At 39.0% G+C, this 20621-nt stretch overlaps 1 protein-coding gene across 1 annotated transcript in view; it reads left to right on the top strand.

The window, feature by feature from the left end:
* LRRC69 (leucine rich repeat containing 69) overlaps positions 1–20621 on the top strand; it is a gene marked incomplete at its 3' end in the record, with an annotated part of 81353 nt that overhangs the window by 16751 nt on the left and 43981 nt on the right. The window contains exon 5 of the mRNA XM_080938635.1: positions 1902–1973. Coding sequence (XP_080794761.1) covers positions 1902–1973 — 72 coding nt within the window. The remainder of the gene's footprint in view (positions 1–1901; positions 1974–20621) is intronic.

Below are 20621 nucleotides of genomic sequence, written 5' to 3'. Positions count from 1 at the left end.
TCCACAAGAAGTTGGCAGTTTCTAACCCAGAAGAGGGCACATTATAGCCTTATCATGCTTAGACTTCTACATTCTGTGAAGTTGAGAATACATTGCTATATTTGTTAGACATTTAGTTTATAGTTCTGTTATAGAAGACCAACTTATCTCCTCTTCTTGAAATTTACAATATATTTACATATTGAAAGTATGGATAAATTATGCAGCCATGCTTCTTAACTTTGTTAGAGTTTTCCAAGTCAATGCCTTGGCATTTGCCCTGGTCATAGTGGTCAAATGAAATTTATCGAATATTTCAATGTAATTGATATTTTCCATAGTCATAAGTAATGCCAACAGTATTTAGCTTTGAGCCTATGGTATAGTTGGCTATGTTGGCTTTTCTCTGTCTGGCTTCCATTTCCTTTTGTTTTCATACTGGATCTGTATTATAGCCTTGTAAGTTCCCTTTCTCTGTGAGTCTCGGACCTTTGATTTGTCTTGTCCAATTCCACTACTCAGGTCTTCGAGCCAAGTTAGAATATTCCTTTATACTGGATCTAGTGATTTGCCTGGTGACAGGCTTAAGACTTAGGCTAGGTAAATAGGATGAGGTTGATGGATTGATGTGGATAAATTAGTCTTTCTGCCTGTTAAACAGGAAGAATGAAGACTCACATTTAGGGACTGGAGAGATGGCTTAGTGGTTTAGAGCACTTACAGAGGATCCAGGTTCAATTTTCTGCCCACACATAGTTCATGACCACCCATGACTCCAGTCACAGGGAATCTAATGTACTCTTCTGGCTTCTTTGTACAGTGTGCACACATGTGGTTTACAGACATGCATGCAAGCAATGCATTAATATAAACACATATATTATAATAATCTAACCAATATAAAAGAATTTCTGTATCCTGATGTCTCCTTTGTCTATCTTCTCTGGTTCTTTTTTATTGTTTTAACAGTCTACTCTTTCTACAGTTCTATCCCAGTTACTGAGCTCTCTTCCTGGAACACTTTATGTCCACATCTACTTCTTGACCTGGCTTTTACAAAGATGGAAATCAGCATTGCAAACTCATCATCTGCTTCCAGAAAATGCAACACGTGATAAAAGATGGAGACCACCAGCTGTGGCTAAAGAGATACAGCATTTCCCTAGGGAGAAACTCTGCCACCAAAATAATAGTAGCATTTCAGAAGCATTTCTACAATACTTGAAGTCATTTAATAAATCATCCTCTCACTTTTCAATTTCAGTTGGTTTTGACATTTCCAGGTTTTAAAACCCTAGTTCACACTTGCTTCTTAATAGAAATACTAGAAATAAGATGTTCCCTAGCAACCACCTGGTTACTATGGTAATACACAGTTGCATTGACCATGTAGTTCTGGGTTTTATTTATTTTTTGAAGAAAGGGTTGTGTTATGATAGTGCTAAGCAAAAGATAGATGTACATTAAATTCTGCTCAATTTATCATTACAGAAAACATTCCAAGATTATATGTTTTTTTGTTTCTCCAGGTTTCTATTTTAGTAATAGATGATGTCTAAAAGTACAGTGAATATTAGGCTGTTTGAATTTACAACTCAGTTAATCCACTTAACGATCATATGCATATATCATTTATGTTTGGTAGGAAGTGGAGAAAGTAAAATACAAAAGTGCTTAGGAAGTTGCATATTATTACACATAGTAACAGCAAGAGATGGGTTGTGACTTAGAAATGGTTAACTGGGAATATATTATGTTGCTCTGGAGTACATAGAAGAAATAAGGATTTATAGTTATTAGGCTATCCACAGAGATTTTTGGGGGGAAGACTTTTGATTGAGAGACACCTCTCTCCACTCTGAACCAAGTCAATACTTACAATTTTATATTAAAAAACTCTCTCTCTTTGTTTTCTGACACAGGAAGTTTGTCAGCTTAAAAAACTAAAAGTCCTGGACATAGCTGGAAATGTTATCCAGATATTTCCAGCAGGTGTAAGTACTGTCAATTGTTATTGTAGTTAAAAATCAACCTTTTATACTATTGGGAATAGAAAGTACAAGCAGCCAGCAGCAAATGCTGTAGTAATTGGGACCTTCATTTGTACAATGGCTCAAAGGTTTGCTTTGTTTTAGAATTTAAAAACCCATTATTTTGCACCCGTTCCCTTGTGTTCTGTGCCTGCTGAACTTGTTTGAACCAAATGGACTCTTAGCATAAATATTTAATTTATCAGTTATGATTAAATTTTTTGGTTATTGAACACTGCTTTTGGTCACCTCTGACTTGTTTGAAAAGACTCCCTTCTCGGGCATAAGACTTTATCCCACAGAGTTAATCCAGAAGTGACCCCTTTGCTCGTTGTTTTTGAGCCATTAGCTATGAAAACACAGTTTCTTTTCCATTTGGAAGTGAATTTTGACCATGCTTATTTCAAATAACAGAGACAGTTCATTTTGGCAACATGTTACTTTGGGGAAAGTAATAGCTGTTTTTCATATTGTATTTTTATATCCAAGTGAGCATGTTGGAACATTCAAGCAAATAATTACAAGTCCATTCATCCAGAAAGTGTTCAGTGAATACCTGTGGACCCATTAATTTTATACTTACTGATTGACACAAAATGTAAAATTTTGACATTTTAATCTAAGAAAATAATTTTATACCAGAAAGGATGGAAATGTGAAATAATGGGTTCAAAATATGCTTCATGAAAATATATGCAATATTTCAATTGTGGTAAAATATACATCATAAAAGGGTTGGTTTTTTGGTATTTTCAGACAAGATTTCTTTTTATACTAGCCCTGGCTGTCTTGGAATTGCTTTGCAGACTAATCTAGCCTCAAACTCACAGAGATCCACCTTCTTCTGCCTCCTGAGTTCTGGGATTAAAGGCATGTTTCACCATTCTCTAAAAGCTTTATTTTTAGGAGAACATTCTTGACACCAAGTACTTTGATACGATCTATCACCACCACCTGCCCCTAGAACTTATTTTGTTACCTTACCAACTGAAATGGTGTCATTAGACACATTCTCAATTAGATAAATTTCCAATTCTCTTGTGAGCATCTGTTACAGCATTTTATTTTTATTTTTTGGATATATTTTATTTACATTTCAAATGTTATCCCCTTTCCCGGTTTCCCCTCCATAAACCACCATCCCATCCCCTTCTGCCTGCTTCTATGAGGGTGCCCCCCCTCTCACCCCTCCTGCCTTCCTTCCCTGACATTTCCCTACATTGGGGCATCAACCCTTGGCAGGATCAAGGAATTCTCTTCCCATTGATACCCAACAAGGCCATCCTTTACTACCTATGCAGCTGGAGCCATGGGTCCATCCATATGTACTCTTTGGATGGTGGTCTAGTCCCTGAAAGCTCTGGTTGGTTGGTATTGTTGTTCTTGTGGGGTTGCAAACCCCTTCAACTCCTTCAATCCTTTCTCTAATTTCTCCATTAGGGACCCCGTTCTCAGTTCTATGGTTGGTTGTGAGCATCCGCCTCTGTGTTTGTCATGCTCTGAAGATCCTCTCAGGAGGCAGCTATATCAGGCTCCTGTGAGCATGCCCTTCTTTGGCATCAGCAATAGTGTTTGGGTTGGTGGCTATATATGGGCTGGATCCCCAGGTAGGACAGTCTTTGGATGGCCTTTCCTTCAGTCTCTGCTGCAGACTTTGTCTTCGTATTTCCTCCTGTGAATATCTTTGTTCCTCCTTCTAAGAAGGACTGAAGCATCTGCACTTTGGGCTTCCTTCTTGAGCTTCATGTGGTCTGTATCACAGCATTTTAAAATAAGGTGTTTCTTCTTTCTTTCTTCCTTCCTTCCTTTCTTTTTTTTTGAAACTACCATTCTATGTTCTGTCTTTATTTATTTCATTACATTGTGCACTCCACAGAGAACATTAGCTGACCTTTGTCCTTTTGTGACTGGCTTATTTTGCTTAGCACAATGTCACTCAAGTTCATCCCTGTTCTCAAGAATTGGATTTTTTTTTTTCTTTGACCTGGGCATGTGTACCTTTTCCTTATCCATTGTTTGGTGAATCGACACTTGGGGTGTTTCATGTTTTTGCTTATTGTGAGCTATGCTGTTGCAAAACTTTGTTGGACAAGTTTGAGTTTTCACTTTCAGTTTCTCTAGATATAGCCTCAGAAGTAGCATTACCACATTATTAGTCCTTTTCTGTCTTATTTTCTTCTCTTCAGGTCTTTGTCTTATTCTTTTATTTTTCTTACCTCACTGTCTGACAGAAGCATCTTAAGAAAGGGCTTGTTCTGGCTCACAGTTCAAGGGCAGATTTCATCGTGGTGGGGAAGCTAAGACATCAAGCAGGTGAAGCACTGGTTGTATAGGTCCATATTGAGTGCTAGGGCTCAGTTCTCTTATGTATCCTGGGACCTAGCCCATGAAATGGTTCTGCCTACATTCAGAGTGAGTTTTCTCAGCAATCTTAACTAAATCCAAATAGTTCCTCACAAAAATGTACACAGGCTAACCAGCCTAAGTAATTCCACTCAGGCATGCCCCAAAGCTTGCCTTAGAGATGATTTTACATCCTAGCAACTGGCAGTAAATAGCAATCATCACACATTCAAGTTTTTAAAAGATTTACTATACTGTTAAAAATTTTATATTTCAAATTATAGGAAAGAATAGGTGTTTACAGCAAGACTTTGTAAAGAGTCTATGGTTTTATATTCATATGGTGGGTTTGATTTAAATCTGTGCACAGTGTGATAAAACCTTACTCTCCAGAACACCCTTCCAAGGCCACCTATACCCTGGTACCCCTGGAGCACAGACCATGAAAGCAATGATCTTTTTCAAGTCTATTTTGATGTTAGTATGTTGACTTTACTCTCAGACATAACTTGAATTTCAACTTAATATGATATAATAAAACGAGTAGATCTAAATAATGATCTTCAATCCACTTAGCACCCACCTTGGTAATGCCAATCACTTATAGTTTTCTCTAAAACAGTTATATTTAAATACCCCCTGATTCCAATAATTTTAGCATGCCTTTGATATGATCTATGCCAGGTTCACGTTCAGAAAACTCTTCGAACCTTATGAACGAAATTAGTATACAAACTCATCTGAGCTGTGTTCCTAAATTTTTTTTTACCTCGAAATTAAAAAAAAATGATACTTCTTCTAAAACAGTAAAGGCATTTTGCAAATTATTGGCGTGAAATCCATTTTCCAGAGTTGAGAGAAGGGCAAACTGAGAGAACACATGGCCAATGCAGAGATGAATTGCTGACTCTGTAGTTCTACTCTGTAAGTATCTAAGTGTTACAGAGTTCAGTTTCAAAGGAAGGGGTATGAACATCAACAATGCAGACCACAGACTTTAACGATGAAGAACATAGGCTTTAACAATGAAGACACAGACTTTAACGATGAAGGACACCAACTTTGTTTGGAATCATACATCCATTAGTTTAAATCCCAAAGTTTTTATTTCCTAAGCTATGATTTCAGACAAATTGAGTTGCCACTTAAAACCACCAACCTCCTGAGCATATCAAGTTCATAAACGATTTATAAAATACCTTTAGAGAGTGTCAAAAGAATGGGAATTAATTTGATTGCGAATTGTATGTCAACTACTTGGTAATATTCAAGTAGTGTTTGGTAACGCAGTCACAGTGTTGTTTCTGAAGGATGTTTTACAGCCTGTTCTTACTGTAAAGTATTGTGAGCCATAGAAAGTAGAAGAGCAAAGTGAAGGCTGCGTTTCTGTGAGGCACACTATGGCCTCCAGCGTGGGAATTACATTCTGGGGTATAGATGTAATAGTTTATTTCACTGCCATGCTTGTGAGACAGGGTTTGTCTGTGTAATAGCACTGGGTGTCCTGGAACTCCCATTGTAGACCAGGCTGGCCTCAAACTCCCCAAGATCCACCTGCCTCTGCTTCCTGAGTGCTGACATAAAAGGCGAGCAGCATCATACTCTACCATTTCTGTTCTCTTAAAAATGATTTTTATTTGAGTTTTACGGTCTAAACTTTGGTGTGTAACTTAGAAAATGTTATTTTGTAATAAGGCATAATTTCTATTGAGGTAGCTTTTAAATATTTGAAGCTGATTTTTTAAAGGCTTACTTATTGTTTTGCCTATGAGTATTTTGATTACGTGACTTTTGTGAAGCCTTCACATATCTGGTGTTTGCAGGGGTCAGAAAAGGGCATTGGATCTAGAACTACAGTTAGAAACATCTGTGAGCAGCCATGTGGCAGCTGGGAATTGATCCTGGGTTCTCTGCGAGAACAAGCGCTTTTGGCTGCCGAGCCATCTTTCCAGTCCCTCCCACCTGAAACACCAGCATTTTAAATCAGGAGTTATAGTACACATAAGAATGTATGTTAATGGGAAACCTGATTACAAGTGGGTGCCACCATAACTGGCTTAACATTTTTCTGGTAATAGAAGTAATTAGGACGGAGGCTCTAGGACAGCCGGTGACATTCTTGTTTAGCATGCATAAAACCCTGTTTGAGCACCAGCACTTCCTAAACCCGTGTGGCTGCACACGCCTGTCATGCTCCTGGAACCAGGACAATCAAACATTTGAGATCAGATTCTGGCCAGCCTGGGGTGCAGGAGATCTTGTAAAACAAAACCAAAACCAAAAAAAAAAAAAAAAAAAAAAAAAAACAAAAAACCAAAAAAACAAAGAGTAAAGTAATAAAAGAAAGAAGCATTCGTTGTACAAAAGGTATATCCACATATGTATGTAGCAACAATTATTGAAAACAGACGCCATGAATTTGAGAGAGAGCAAGAGGGGGTATAAGCGTGTGTTTGGAGGAGGGATAGGGAAGGAAAAATGATGTAATGATATTATAAAATATAACAATACGTTATATATAAAACATAATTTTAATATAAAAGAAATATTGTGAAAGTGTATATGATTGTAAACTAGAAAGTATAAGGTGCCTTTAAGTTTATTTTTCAGAGACAATGTAATTTTTCCATCAGTACTTAATTTTTACATATTCACTTTGGAATAAAATCAAAATTAAACTTTAGAAAATCTTTTTCACTTAACATGTATTGAATACTCTCCTTCAAGCAATATATTTCAGATATTTAGATTGGCTCTTTTTAAAATCACATTTACCTTTTTATATACTTTCATTTATTAAATAGATTGGGATGAGCAGGCCTTTGAGGAAAAAGGGTATCCTTTATTTTAAACTCTCTCTGACAGAGTGAGATTTCTAAGATGTAACCCATGAGTTACAGTGAGTGGACAGTGTGAGGGACAGTGGCAGTTATGTTAATGGCTGGGTTAGTAGTTTTCTGTGCTTGCTATAACTGAACTGAAGATCACATGTCTATTTTTTTGTCTCTTAGAAAGATACAAGTTCTTGGACTTTCATCTACCATGATTTACTATGACTCCATCCTACTTAATTATATATTCATAATTCTGAGACATGGTAGTTTTGGGGTGGATAGCCACTATTCAGCCCAGTATTCTTTGATAAAGGGTAAAACTTAGTTTGGACCTGGAGCAGATTGAACTGTACTGTGTGAAGAGAGATCTGTTCAGCTAACATTTGTTGAGTGCCTCCTCTGACCACTCCCTCTCAAGGGTTGCTTTTGAATACTGGAGGAACTCCGACCATCAGAGGGTTCCCAGCACCCTTGTTAGGCAGCTCTGATATTACCAGCACCTTAGCTTCTGCTAGCGAAGGTGTATGTCCTTGCACAAGTGCACATAATTAAAACCCTTTTGTGAATTGAATGAACCAACTAGTTGGTTATTTTATTTAGTGTTTGTGTGTGAACCATCACACGTGTGTGATGAGGACCACGCGACAACTTTTGGGAGTTGACGCTCTGTGTCAGCTACGTGAGCTCCTAGAATCTAACTCAGGTTATCAGGCTTGGCAAACAAGTGTGTTGCTCACAGAACAGTATTGCTGGTCTTCAGAAAGAAGATTTAAGATGGAATTTCTACCATCAGAATATTCGAGTAAGACAAATATACAGTGATGGATATTGCTTGTGTGGAAATGTCATCTAGGATCTCACAAAAGCAAGAAATACAGATATTTAAAAAGTAGGAACATTAAAGAAGGGGCCATGGGCTTGGAAAGAAAAGGGGCCAGGTAGGTAGTAATTCATTATCTCTCCAAAATATGAAGGTAAAAAGTGGCCAGATGCACTTATAATTTTTGAGAATGGGGAAGGAAAAATGTTTTTGTTTCTTGCTATTGAGAACTTTGGATAAGCTATTAGTGGGGTTTGCTAGCATCGTGAGTTACCAATATGTCTTTACATATTTTAAAGGGAATAGAAAACTCAGTCTCTAAAGCAGTAGTGGCTATGTTCTTTCAACAGGGAGAAAAGTGAATTCCTTAGATTTTTAGTGCTTTTGAAATAGTTTTAAAAGACCTTTTTATATGCATCATCTTTTACTAGCTCTTCTCTAGGCAGACTTCAGTGATTTGAAATAGAAGTTGGCCTAACCAAAGTGACACAAACGTCTTTTGAGGCAGGGTTTCTCTGTGTAACAGCTCTGGCCATTCTGGAGATGGAGCTGTAGACCAGGCTGGCCTTGAACTCACCTCAACTCAACTCACTTGATCTACCTGCCTCTCCCTGCTGAGTGGTGGGGTTAAAGGCATGTGCTACCATGCCTGGCTGACAAAAAGTTGTAATGACTGTCACCAGGAAGCATCATGAGGTCTGTCTTTGATGTGAAATTTAGAACAAAACCTCATCTTTGAATATTGGAGAACCAGGAGCAAGCTTTGTACTTTAAAGCAACACTCTTGTTAGACTCTATTAGCAGTCTTTCTAATCACCTGCAATATCATGACATTTAAAATCTAGAAATAGCACAAGAAATTATTTCTTTGCATCTGTACTGTATAGTTGTTTAGCAATTTACAAGTTTTTGAAGCAGTGTTTCATGTAGTAAAATCTGTTTGCTGTTGCACAATCCCCTGGAGAGGCAGACTTATTTAGGCCTAAATGTATTGAGACACCCGAGAAGTAATTAGCTAGTTGAAGAAATTGCCCTCCATCTTTAGTACACAGTAGAATGATCTCTCTTTGAAAAGCTTGTTAAAACCCAGAATGCTGGGCTTCACTCCCAGAGTTTCTGAGTCAGATGGCTGTGGAGTCCAAGAATGTGCATTTCTATTAAGTTCTCAGGTGTTGCTGATGCTGCAAGTGTGGGGACCATACTTGAAGAACCACAGACCCGAATTACAGAGCAATGTAGATCTAGACCTGGCACTCAAGACTTTGCCAGAAGCCCAGGCTTCAACCATCTTAGTACAGAGCCTCTGAAAAATCCGTTCTTTGTCTTATCAGTGAGAGGCAGGGGGTGTTGTTACACAAATAACATTTCTTACACTGGGGGGTCAGATTCTAAGTCCAGTGAATGCTGAAGGAGCATTGTTTGAACAGTCTAGTTCCTGAATATACCTAGAAACAGGGTTTCAGTATGAGAACAGAGGGATACAGGGAATACTGGGATTTCAGAAGCTGAGGTTGGCATGTTGACCGGTCGAGTTAACCTTATTCCCCTCAGCTGCATACATTGTAAATATATGCAGGGATTCCATGCCACTGATATAATGGATGATTACCCATTGTTACTTTTACCCAATTTAAAAATAGACCAGAGATTTTACTATGTGAATTGAACACTAAATGACTCTGGAGAATTTTTGGGAAAGCCAAATCTTTACCATGTTATTTATTTAAGAGTTTTATCTTTAAAGAATTCCCCATTTACATTAACTGGATGCACTTTTGAATGTGGACGATTTATCTTAAAGATTTAAATGGCTACATATCCATGTGACAGCACATGAGAAAGTGCTTTGCTAAGAGTACTCCCTCAAGAAATGTGCTTAAGGAGATGGAGTCACAGCCAATAGTACACTTCCCACAGTTGCTGCTTGATTTCAATGTCAAATTTTTGACTTAATGTTCATTCACATCTGAGGCTTCCACAAACAGTCTGTGTCAGGGTTAAGTTGCCAGAGGTTTGAAGGCATGTATTTTATTTAATATTTATGGGAGGGAGGGGGAGGGAGGGAGGGAGGGAAGGAGGGAAGGAGGGGGAGAGAAAGAGGGCCTGGGACAGAGAGGAGAGAGAAAGAGCTGTAGGCTATAGCACTGTCCTGAGACAGATACTGTGTGGACCATTCCTCATCCCTCCTGTTATACCACCAGTCCAGCATCCTTTCCATTTCATCCATGCTCCTTGGTTTCCTTCAAGAATTCTTTAGTGTTAGAAATCAAATTCAGGGATGGCAAGAGCATTTCTTCTTTTACAGTATAAAAAACAAAGGACAGGAAACTATTTTTTCAGATACACAAATCATGTAAACAGTGAAGAGGTTTGAATCCACTGTTCCCAGACATAATTTCCCCCACCCCAGCTTAATAGTTATTGGTGTTCGGCCCTTAGACACCATAATGTGTTAACTGTAATATTAATCTTTTCCCTCTATGCACTGGTATTATTAAGAACACTTATATTAAGATACTCTTTGGAAGGTGCTTGGCATTCAGTTGGTGGTCAGAAAAAAAATACTGAATAATTGAGATACTATCTATAAAACTTTTATTAGTGCACTGATATATGCTATGTAGTAAATGTTCTTTTCCCTTTTGGGGTACTGTCTGGTTGACCCCAGGTTTTCATGCTTCCCAGACAGCTACTCTTTCTTTAGGCTTTCTTTTAAGGATTGGTTTAAACTGTCTGTCACTCACCTCATCCTGTTTGTAGGGATGTGTTTGCAGACTTTCAGAAGCAGATGATTAGGTGCTGGGCTGTGGCTTGGTGACAGAGAGCTCGCCTAGCAAATCCATGGTCTAGGTTCAATCCTTGGCAACATAGACCACAATGAAAATTTAGCTGAGCCCAGTTTACATTGACTAGGGCCTCCACAGATATGTACCCAAGGGGCACTGTGGTGTGTACAACCTCAGCAGCACATACCACATCTTAGACTCCTTTACTGATGCCTGAACAATAAGTTTCCCTGAAGATGCATTTGTATTCCTCTGATCTAATTAATTCAGCTATGTGCTAAAACAGAAGCGGTCAATTAAACCTCTGAAAGAGCTCTGATTCTCAGATCTGTAACTTTAGTTCTGCTTCTCTAAGTCACTTTCCACTCTCCAGTAGAACACTTGGTTTCTAAATGGAAGACTGTCTCTGAAAATAGAGCCCTGTGTCACTGAGTTCTCTTCCTCTGCCCTTCTCAGACCGTTGGCAGCTAGTTATCCTGATGTCATTTTCTGTTTTAAAAAGTGACTTCCCTATGCATGGCCGATGCTGGCTGCTTTTCATCTCTTCTAGTCTGAGAATATCTTGTTGAGTTGTCCTGGATCCCAGATTCTGTCTTGATTGGTAGATGAAATATATACTTTAATCTCCACCTGATGCTTGACTGATTCATAAAGCCTAAATGTTTCATGAACGTTTCCAATGTCTTTAGCCATTTTATACTTTGTGCTTTATATAGAATAAAGATGGCTTATTACTTAGTGCATTTGTATATGAGTACACACATGTGTGCATTTGTGTGTAGATGTGGTAGGAGACCAGAGATTGAAGTCAGATGCCTTTCTCTGTTAGCTTAATCTTATGCACTGAGTCAAGTTGTTTCATTTGAACCAGGAGACCACACAAAATTTGGCTAGATTAGCCAGTCAGCATGTTCTGAAGGGCACTGTTCTCCACCTTTTACATGGTGGGATTACAGGCAGAGGTGGGTACTGGGGGTCCTGCCTCTGGTTCTCATCTTTGTGCTCCAAGCTCTTTACCTGCTAAGCAATCTTCAACATGTAACATTTTATTTTTTGTAGGATCCTTATTTCAAAATGAGCTTACATATCTTCATTAGAGTAACTTCCATATAGGAACAGCCGTAAACAAATATTCATGAATGCACATGCATTTCTAGGAAGAGCACTTAATTTCAGTTTGTAGTTTTATAAGGAACTGTGACCTGGAATGCTTGGAGAATAGCTATTACATTACAAATATTACTATGTCCCTGATCAAACATGTCTAAGTCACCTAGGAAACACAACTGAGTTATGGGAGAGAGACTCATTCAGAGAATGAAATTGAAGTGTTTACCTCAGATCCAAACTACTATCTGAAGTTTATAAGCTTTTTTAGAAATAATTAAAAAAAAAAATAGCCTCAGTTCGAAAGAATGATATACAAGGAAATATCCATAAAGTTGTGGGCAAGAATGCCTCTAAATAGGTCCATGATATGGTGGTTTGTATTAAAGATTCAGTTTGCTCTGGGCTGTGAGACACTCCAGCCCTGTACCTTGTTCTCTATCTATTCTGCCTCTTTGTCTCTGCAATAGTAATTTTTGGGATCCATATGGTATTTGGTATCTATCATCTGTCTGTCTTTCCATCTGCTCACCCATCCATCCATCCATCCATCCATCCATCCATCCATCCATCCATCCATCCATCCATCCATACTGTCTGGTTTTATGTCAACTTGATACAAGCTGGAGTTATCACAGATAAAGGAGCAATCTGAGCAAGCCAGGGGAAGCAAGCTAGTAAGCAACCTTCCCCCGTGGCCTCTGCATTAGCTCCTGCCTCCAAGTTCCTGTCCTATGTGAGTTCCAGTCCTGACTTCCTTTGGTGATGAACAACAATGTGGAAGTGTACACTGAACAAACCCTTTCCTTCCCAACTTGCTTCTTGGTAATGATGTTTCTACTTGTCTCTTGGTCATGGTGTTTTGTGCAGGAATATAAATCCTGACTAAGACACAGTCTGTCTATTTTTGCCTCTCAAATATTAAAAAAGATATATACTGGCCTTGAAAGTCTTTAAATGCCTTTCTAAAATTTAACATTGATTTGAAAATAACATATATTTTCTTCAGTTGTCAGGGCTTCCTTCCATGGCTGAATTTATTAGGAGATATACATTTAAAACAACATTCTGTGACCTGTAACAGACATGGGCTGTGAGCCAATGCTTTACTAATGCAAAGCCCTTGTGGGATCTGGTTTTATGTGAGTGATGTAAGCTTAGCTAACATGGGCTAGTGAACTCCAATGCTGGACTGGATGCTTTCCCTGTCTCTGCTTTTATGAGGCTGAGCTCATGTTCTGCTGTTTCTTGTGTGGGGGCTGGAGGAAAGGAGTGTGCCGAATTACATGCTGTTGCTTCTTTTACTAGTCCAATTCTAAAATTTCATGAGATAGCCCTTTTTGAGATGAAAGCATAGAGAAAATTCATAAAACATTACTCCAGAGGTCATGATAGTTTTGTTAAAACTCAGGTTTAAAATTTGAGTTTAAAATTAAGTCTGGTGGTAAAACTGTTTTTCTCTCCTTAGCTAAACTTAAGATCTGGGTTCTGACGTCTTCTATCTATATGTGATTTTATAGGAATTAAAGACAGGTTGATGCTGGATGACTATAAAATGGAAATCTGTGAAAGGATCCTGTTCCATGGGACATGGTGTTTGAAGGCCTGTGTTTATCTACCTTTAGTTAAACACTTCAGAATATGAGTTTTCTTATTAGGTTGTAGTGACATGACTCAGGAGAGTGAAAAGACACCTCACTTGTCTCAAAAAATGGAGATTTTAACATTTAAATGACTTGTATCTTTTCATTGAGGGATGAGGACAGAGGACTCTACTTAGAATAGAACTGTTTCTTTTTCCTCTTCCTCCTCCTCCTCCTCCCCTCTCCCCTCCTCCTCCCTCCTCCTCCTTCTCCTCCTCTTCCTCCTCCTCCTCCTCTTCAATCTTACTTAGAAGGGGGAACAAAATATTCATGGGAGGCAGATGAAGGGATATGAGTTGGAAAGGGAAGGGGAGGGGAAAAGGAGGCCAGGATTACATATCTTGTGGAAGACAAGCAAGAAGCCCAGCGGGCCAGGAGAATGAATGAAAATATGTAGCTGCCAGGGGTGGGTTGTGGAGTAGTATGTGGAGAACCTCTAGAAAGTTCCAGAGAACTGGGATATGAGAGGCTCCCAGGATTCAATGAGGATGACCTTAGCCAAAATACCCAATAATGGGGAGATGCAACCTGAACAATTCACCTTCAGTAGTTAGACAGGGACCCCAGTGGAGGGGTGGGGACACCAACCTGCCTTTAAAATTTTTTACCTAAAATTGTTCCTCTCTAAAAGAAATATAGGGACAAAAATGAAGCAGAGACTGAAGCAATGGCTGACCAGTGACTGGTCCAACTTGGGATCCATTCTATTGGTGGGCATCAAACCCTGGCACTATTACTGATGCTCTGTTGAACTGGCAGACAGGAACTTAACATGGCTGACCTCTGAGAGGCTCTACCGGAAGCTGACTGAGACTGATGCAGATACTTATAGCCAACCACTGGACTGAGATTGGGGGCCCCTATGGAGGAGTTAGGGGAAGGATTGAAGAAATGAAGGGGATTGTAACCCCATAGGAATACCAATAGTGTCAGCTAGCCTGAACCCTGGGAGCTCCCAGAGACTGGGCCACCAACCAAAGAGACCATGGGCTGTTCTGAGGCAACTTGGGACATATGTAGCAGAGGACTGACTGCCTTGTCTGGTTTCAGTAGGAGAGGGTGTGCTTTGTCCTGTAGAGACTTGATGCCCCAGAGAAGGGAGATGCTGGGGTGGGGCACCCTCTCAGGCAAAGGGAAGAGGGGTAGTATGGGGGAAGTCTGGGCAAGGGAACAGAAAGGCACCGTTTGAAATGTAAATAAATAAAATAATTAATTAAAAAAAAAAGAAAATCAGGGTTAGTATGTTTAGGAGACCAACCCTGGTCATAAATTAAAAAGTATCTTCAAGTATTTAAAAGCACTGGGAATTGGAGGTATACAGACCAACTGTAGATGCTTTCTCACATTTATATGTTCATGAGTTTGGTCCCCTACCTATCATAAAATAATGGGAAAAAAAATCCCCCAAAGTATTCAGTAAGTGGTTCTCCTTTAAATCGCATTACTCTTCCTTAGGTGATAAGATCTCTCTCCTATCTACCAGCACCCCCTCAAGAAAACTTAATGATTACAAGCATATTTTGTTTTTTGCAGTGATGTATTTCCAACACTAGAACAGTACCTGACACATAGTAGGCCATAACACCTGGTTAGAGACATTTTTTTTTTTTTTTTTTTTTTTTTTGCACAGAGGAACAATACTGTTGGTATCCCAGGCTAGAGGCCAGAAATGTTGCTAACCACTGTGTAGGACATCGGACTGTTCCCAGCAGGTTACCTGGCTGGAATAGCCATGTTGAAGTTGAGAAACCTGAGTCCATGGGATTTGTTACTTAATTATTTCTATTCTCCAAGCTTTCATTCTAGAAATTAATAAATCTATTTATTAGAAATGGTGTGATTGCCAAATAGTTTGCAGAGTACAGAAGTGTCATCAGTGGTGGTAGATAAGGTTCTTATCTCAGCCCGTGCTCACTTATCTTGAGTCATAGCCACACAGTTTGATTTTTTTGGCTTTTTCCAGGACTGTAGTAGTTTTGTTTTAGTTCATGTTTGCATGATATACTAGTTAGCATTCTGTTTAAGCTCCACTCCACAGTTACCTGGCAACAGTCAGGTATGCCTGGCACTATAAAAGGGGCTGCTTGCCCCCTCCTCACTCTCTTGCTTCTTTTTCCCTCGCTCCCATTTGTCCCTTCTCTCCCTATTCCCTTCCTCCCTCTCTCTCCATGTGCTCATGGCTGACCCCTACTTCTCCACTCCTCTCTCTTTCTCTCTCTCTGCCTCTACTACCTCTTAACTCCCTTCCCCATGCCCTGAATAAACTATTCTATACTACACTGTCATGTGGCTGGTCCCTCGGGGGAAGGGATGCCTCATCATGGGTCTGCTGGAGGCATCTCTCTTCTCCCCACACCTCACCACACTTTCATAGAACATATCATCTCTTCGTCTTTTTTATAAACACATCAATACCTGTTTTCATTCCTTTCAACTTTTCTATAGCCCTACAGTTTACATACATATTACATATGCTATATGAGTTCATTTAAAAACATCCAGTATAAAGTCCCATCTTTAAGTTGTAGCATTTAGTTTACCTTGATGTATTGCTGAATTAATTGGGGCCAACTCAGCATCTTCCTATGGATTTCTACTTTCTTCTACTTTATCTGTGTTCCTTTCTCACCCCCCCTTTTTTGTTTAAATCTGGACATTTTTATAATTCCATTTTAATAATTTTAATACTAAAGTTTCATGTGTTATTGTTATAATTGCCTAAAAGTTAAACATTTGCCTGCTTTATGGGGTCATTAATTTATACTTCCAGGGAGTGAAAGAACTTCAAATTTATTTTCCCCATGCTCATTTATGAATATTTTTTGAGTATTGTAACTACTTTGGTATTTTAAGACTTTACTACTTTGTGACACACATAGGTGGGATTTTTTGGATTAATCCTTTCTATTGCTACAATTTCTTCCCCTATCCTTAACCTTTGAGAGGAATCCTATTTATTTCCAGGTCAAAACATCTTCTTGCCTTTCCTTTGCAACGAGTTTATATTACTCCAATTTTAACTTAAATCCTATATTTGTTCCCGAGGAATAATTTTCTCTGTGTGTACAATCCACATTAACATGATCACTTTCCTCTCCTTCAGCATTTCAAATTCGATCTACTGTTTCCCAGCATTCATTGCTGCTGCTGAGAGGTATGCCCATTTGCTTGGTGCAGGCTCAGACATGGGCATATTGCCCTCCTCGGGATCAAAGCATGTCTGTTTTTCTTTTCCTAGCAGCTTCTAGATTTTTTCTCATAGTTTTGTTATTAATTTCAGTTATGATGTTTGTATACATTTACTTCATTTTACTTTTCCTGCCTGGTTAAATGGGCGGCACAATGCCGTTCTCAGTTACACATAATCAACTTGACACATCTGGGAAAAGGGAACCTCAGTTGAGTGTGAGCCCTCTACCCTTTGTGTACTGTGACTCCACACTGCTGCTTCTACTGAAGGTACAGTGGTGGCACTATGCAGGGTGACTCCATCATCATCTCTGAAGGCTCTATTATTACCTTTCTGGATTGAATTTCCTCAGCTGATTCCAGATAGTAATTCTTCCCCTACTTCCACATTCACTTTGATGGATGCGTCATCCTTTGCTTGAGTGTCTACCCCTAGTCCCCTGAGAATCTCTCTGTGTCTTTAAGCATCTAATTATTCACTGTGATGCATCATGGAACCATGCGTAGGATCTGTAATGGGGAGGGAGACTACTCAGTCTTTCCATCTTGAAGCTGGAAGCACCTTTGACTCAGACATCTGAAGTGTAGGGGATTACTTTCACCTCTGTCTGGCAGAGGCGAGTTGGGGAAGTCAATGTTTATAGTGTGTTCAACCTGCTTTAACAAAATACCTCCTGAGGATGCTTGGTAAGCAACAGAAACTGTTTGTAAATTTAAGATATCTGGGATCAGGTTGCCAAAAGATTTGAGACTGGAGAGGACTCACCGTTCTTTAAAGATGATGCTGTCTAGATTGGTCCTTATGTGGCAAAAAGATATGTATGCTCTCATGGACCACTTGTAAAGGGCATTTATGAGAAAAGACCCTCAAGGTCATTTACTTCTCAAAGCGTCACCCCTCTTAATACTAGAAAATTTGGGATTAAATTTGAACATAAAAAATTGGAAATAAGATCACAACAATAATAAAAAAAGAAGGAAAAAACTGTTGATTCCAACAAGGTGTTCCTGCTGAGGAAAAGAAACCCACAATTTTTATATGCTAGACTCTGGGCTGTGGGTTGGTTGATTACCTTCTTTTACTGGAGAGATGTAAAGATTAGCAAGTACTTTACACATTCTTCATTTGACCTATAAAGTTCCATGAAGTGAATGTTATTCTATTCATAGAAACAGACTTAGGTACTTTAAGTGACACACACACAAAGGTTGTGTGGAAGGAATGGATATGTCTCTAGCCTTTATCTTTTAACCCACCAGTCTCTGCAGACCACTGTTCCACATAAAGTTAGCTGAAACACTAAATGAAGTGTTTTTATGGTCAGACCTGAAAACATGTATACAAGTAACAGTATACATATGGACGAGGTTGTACTTATATATGTACACACACACAGACACACCAAATTAAAAAAAATGGCAAGGAAGAATATATGGTAGGTTTTGGGGTTAGAAAAGGGAAGATGAAATGTTCTAATTATATTAATCTCAAAAATGTAAACAATTCAAATTACTTTGAGTCAGGCTCAAAAAATCTTTTTCTTTTTAATCGAATTTGAGATGTGAGTACCTTCAGTTGATATTCAAGGATCCTTTGCAACACATAGTTTGAACAAAGAACAAGAAAGGTCACTGAGAGAAGTTAAAAGTTCTTTGCTTTTAAGGGGCTTTATTTAAAACCATATTGGGGCTTGTATGGTTGAAAGCCAATTTAGAAGCTGCAAACTGACATTCCTTCCCTCCCTGCTCTCCCTTCCTTTGTGAATCTGGCCACTCAAGTTTTAATTTCCTGTCAGGCTCAGAAAAATGGAAGAGGCAAGATCCACCACCAGCCCTCAAACCAGAAACAGCTTTTGTAAAACCTTTGAATATTTTCCCTATTTCTCTGTTGTGAATCATTGCCTAGATTGGGCAAGTTTTAGGATGGAACTGGCCAGTTTTAGCTTCAGCTGCTCCAGAGCAGAGGGAGAGGAACACTGCTTTGATGTGTGGAAAGTCCTGTGTGTGGGAAGAGTGTCTAGGAGTATGGTGCCCTCCTCCAGGTGAAAGGTTCTGACTATGCAACTGGCTACCAGAACTTGAAAAGATGACTTTCTAAGAGGAAGGAAAGGAAATCTTTGCTAGATTAAGGGAAAGGGAGTAACCTTATGTGTTTTTAATGGAGAAGTCATAAAAATGCACACATTATAAAGGTTCTTCGGAGTGATTTGGAGGAGAGCTTTCACATATGGAAAGTGCTAATCACGGTCTCTTTTGGCTCCTTGCTTATAGGATAATGGGCTCTAACCAAGTTTAAACAGGAATGAATACAGAATTGTATGGTATGTTGCTGGGGAGAGATTTAGTAGTTGCGATTACTTGCTATTCTTTTAGAGTACCTTGGTTCAGTTCCGGCACCCACATAGCAGCTCTCAACTGTCTGTAACTCCATTACCAGGGCATCTGATGTCTTCTTCTGACATCTGTGTGCTCCTTCACACAAGCGTTGCCCATACATATACACATACATATCATACACACACATAAAAATGAAATAATATTAAAAATCAATCATATATATAATGAACTCAAACTGGAACAGGACAAAACAAACAAACTAGGAGGATATTTAAAGAAAAAGCATAAGAAACAGAGGGTGATGCAGAGATTTACAAATTCATTCACACAGAAATTTCATAAAACCAACAAAGGTCCTATAGGTTAAACATAATAATCAAAAATAAAAAAGCCCTGGCAAAACGCAAGACAAAGAATCTTCTAAGATGCCATTGAGTTCATTTTGTGTTGGCCATCTACTTACTTAGCATGAGGTCTACCTTCAAGAGTGGCTTGTTTCCCCGATGTGACTACATTGAAGAAAGCTAACTTTTCAGTTGTGAGTGGTTATCAATTGTGGGTAGCTTTTGAGTCAGGGATGGGGGCTCATATCCACTTCTCTTAGTGATGGAAGCCTATCTGGTATAGGACTTGTGCACACTGCCACAGACTCTACTGGATCACATGTGCAGTGATTCTGCTTAGAAGGCCTTGTCTGCTTGGTGTTTCTTCTGCCATGGGATCTTGCTGTTAGTTTCTGGAGAGCAGCCCATAACTTTGGCAATAGCCTGGTTGTTTGGGGAATTCTCATAGGACTCTGTTGGCTAACAACTTTACTAGATGGAAGCCATGCCTGGAGTTGGAATAATTGGATGAAGAGAGACGTGTAGTTACGTCTCCCTCTCCCCAGTATTTGGCAATTTTATTTAGATCCATTTCACATATCTATCTTACATAGAAAGCTTCTCCTGGATTGGGTTTCCATTACTGCCTCTTAAATAGCCTTTAACTTTAGCTGTCCCTCCTCACATTTCCTTCATTACCATCTATTACCTGTCCTTTACTGGTTCATCTTTCCAGTCCCATCTCTGACCCCTCCAATCTCTTGTACATCCATAAGTATCTATTTTAGTACCCTTTCTAGGAGGACCAATCCCTACTTACTAGTTAGTTCCTTACTCATTGCTTAACCTTCTGGTAATACGGTTGTAGCTTGCTTCTCAAAGACCTATCAACTTAAGTTCCAGCTATAAGTGAATATATACTATATTTGTTTTTCTGGGTCAGCTACCTCACACAGGATGATTTTTTTTTTCTAGATCCATTCTTTTACCTGCAAATTTCATGATTTTATTTTTTTTAGTGACAGATAATGAATGGCTAGATGGTTTTTAATTTCAAGCTCTTATGACTAGAGTGGCAATGAACATGGCTGAGCAAGTGTCTCTGTAGGAAGATACCTGGTATCTGTCTATGAATGTGTCCACCTTCTCTAGATTTCTGAGTTTTGTTGAGTATAGGCTTTTGTAGTAAGATCTGATAATTTCTTGAATTTCCTCAGTCTCTGTTATGTC

Source organism: Micromys minutus (assembly GCF_963924665.1).
Source record: "Micromys minutus genome assembly, chromosome: 26".
NCBI classification, from domain to species: domain Eukaryota; kingdom Metazoa; phylum Chordata; class Mammalia; order Rodentia; family Muridae; genus Micromys; species Micromys minutus.
Note: the sequence above shows the minus strand (reverse complement) of the source record. Positions and strands in the feature narration are given on the sequence as shown.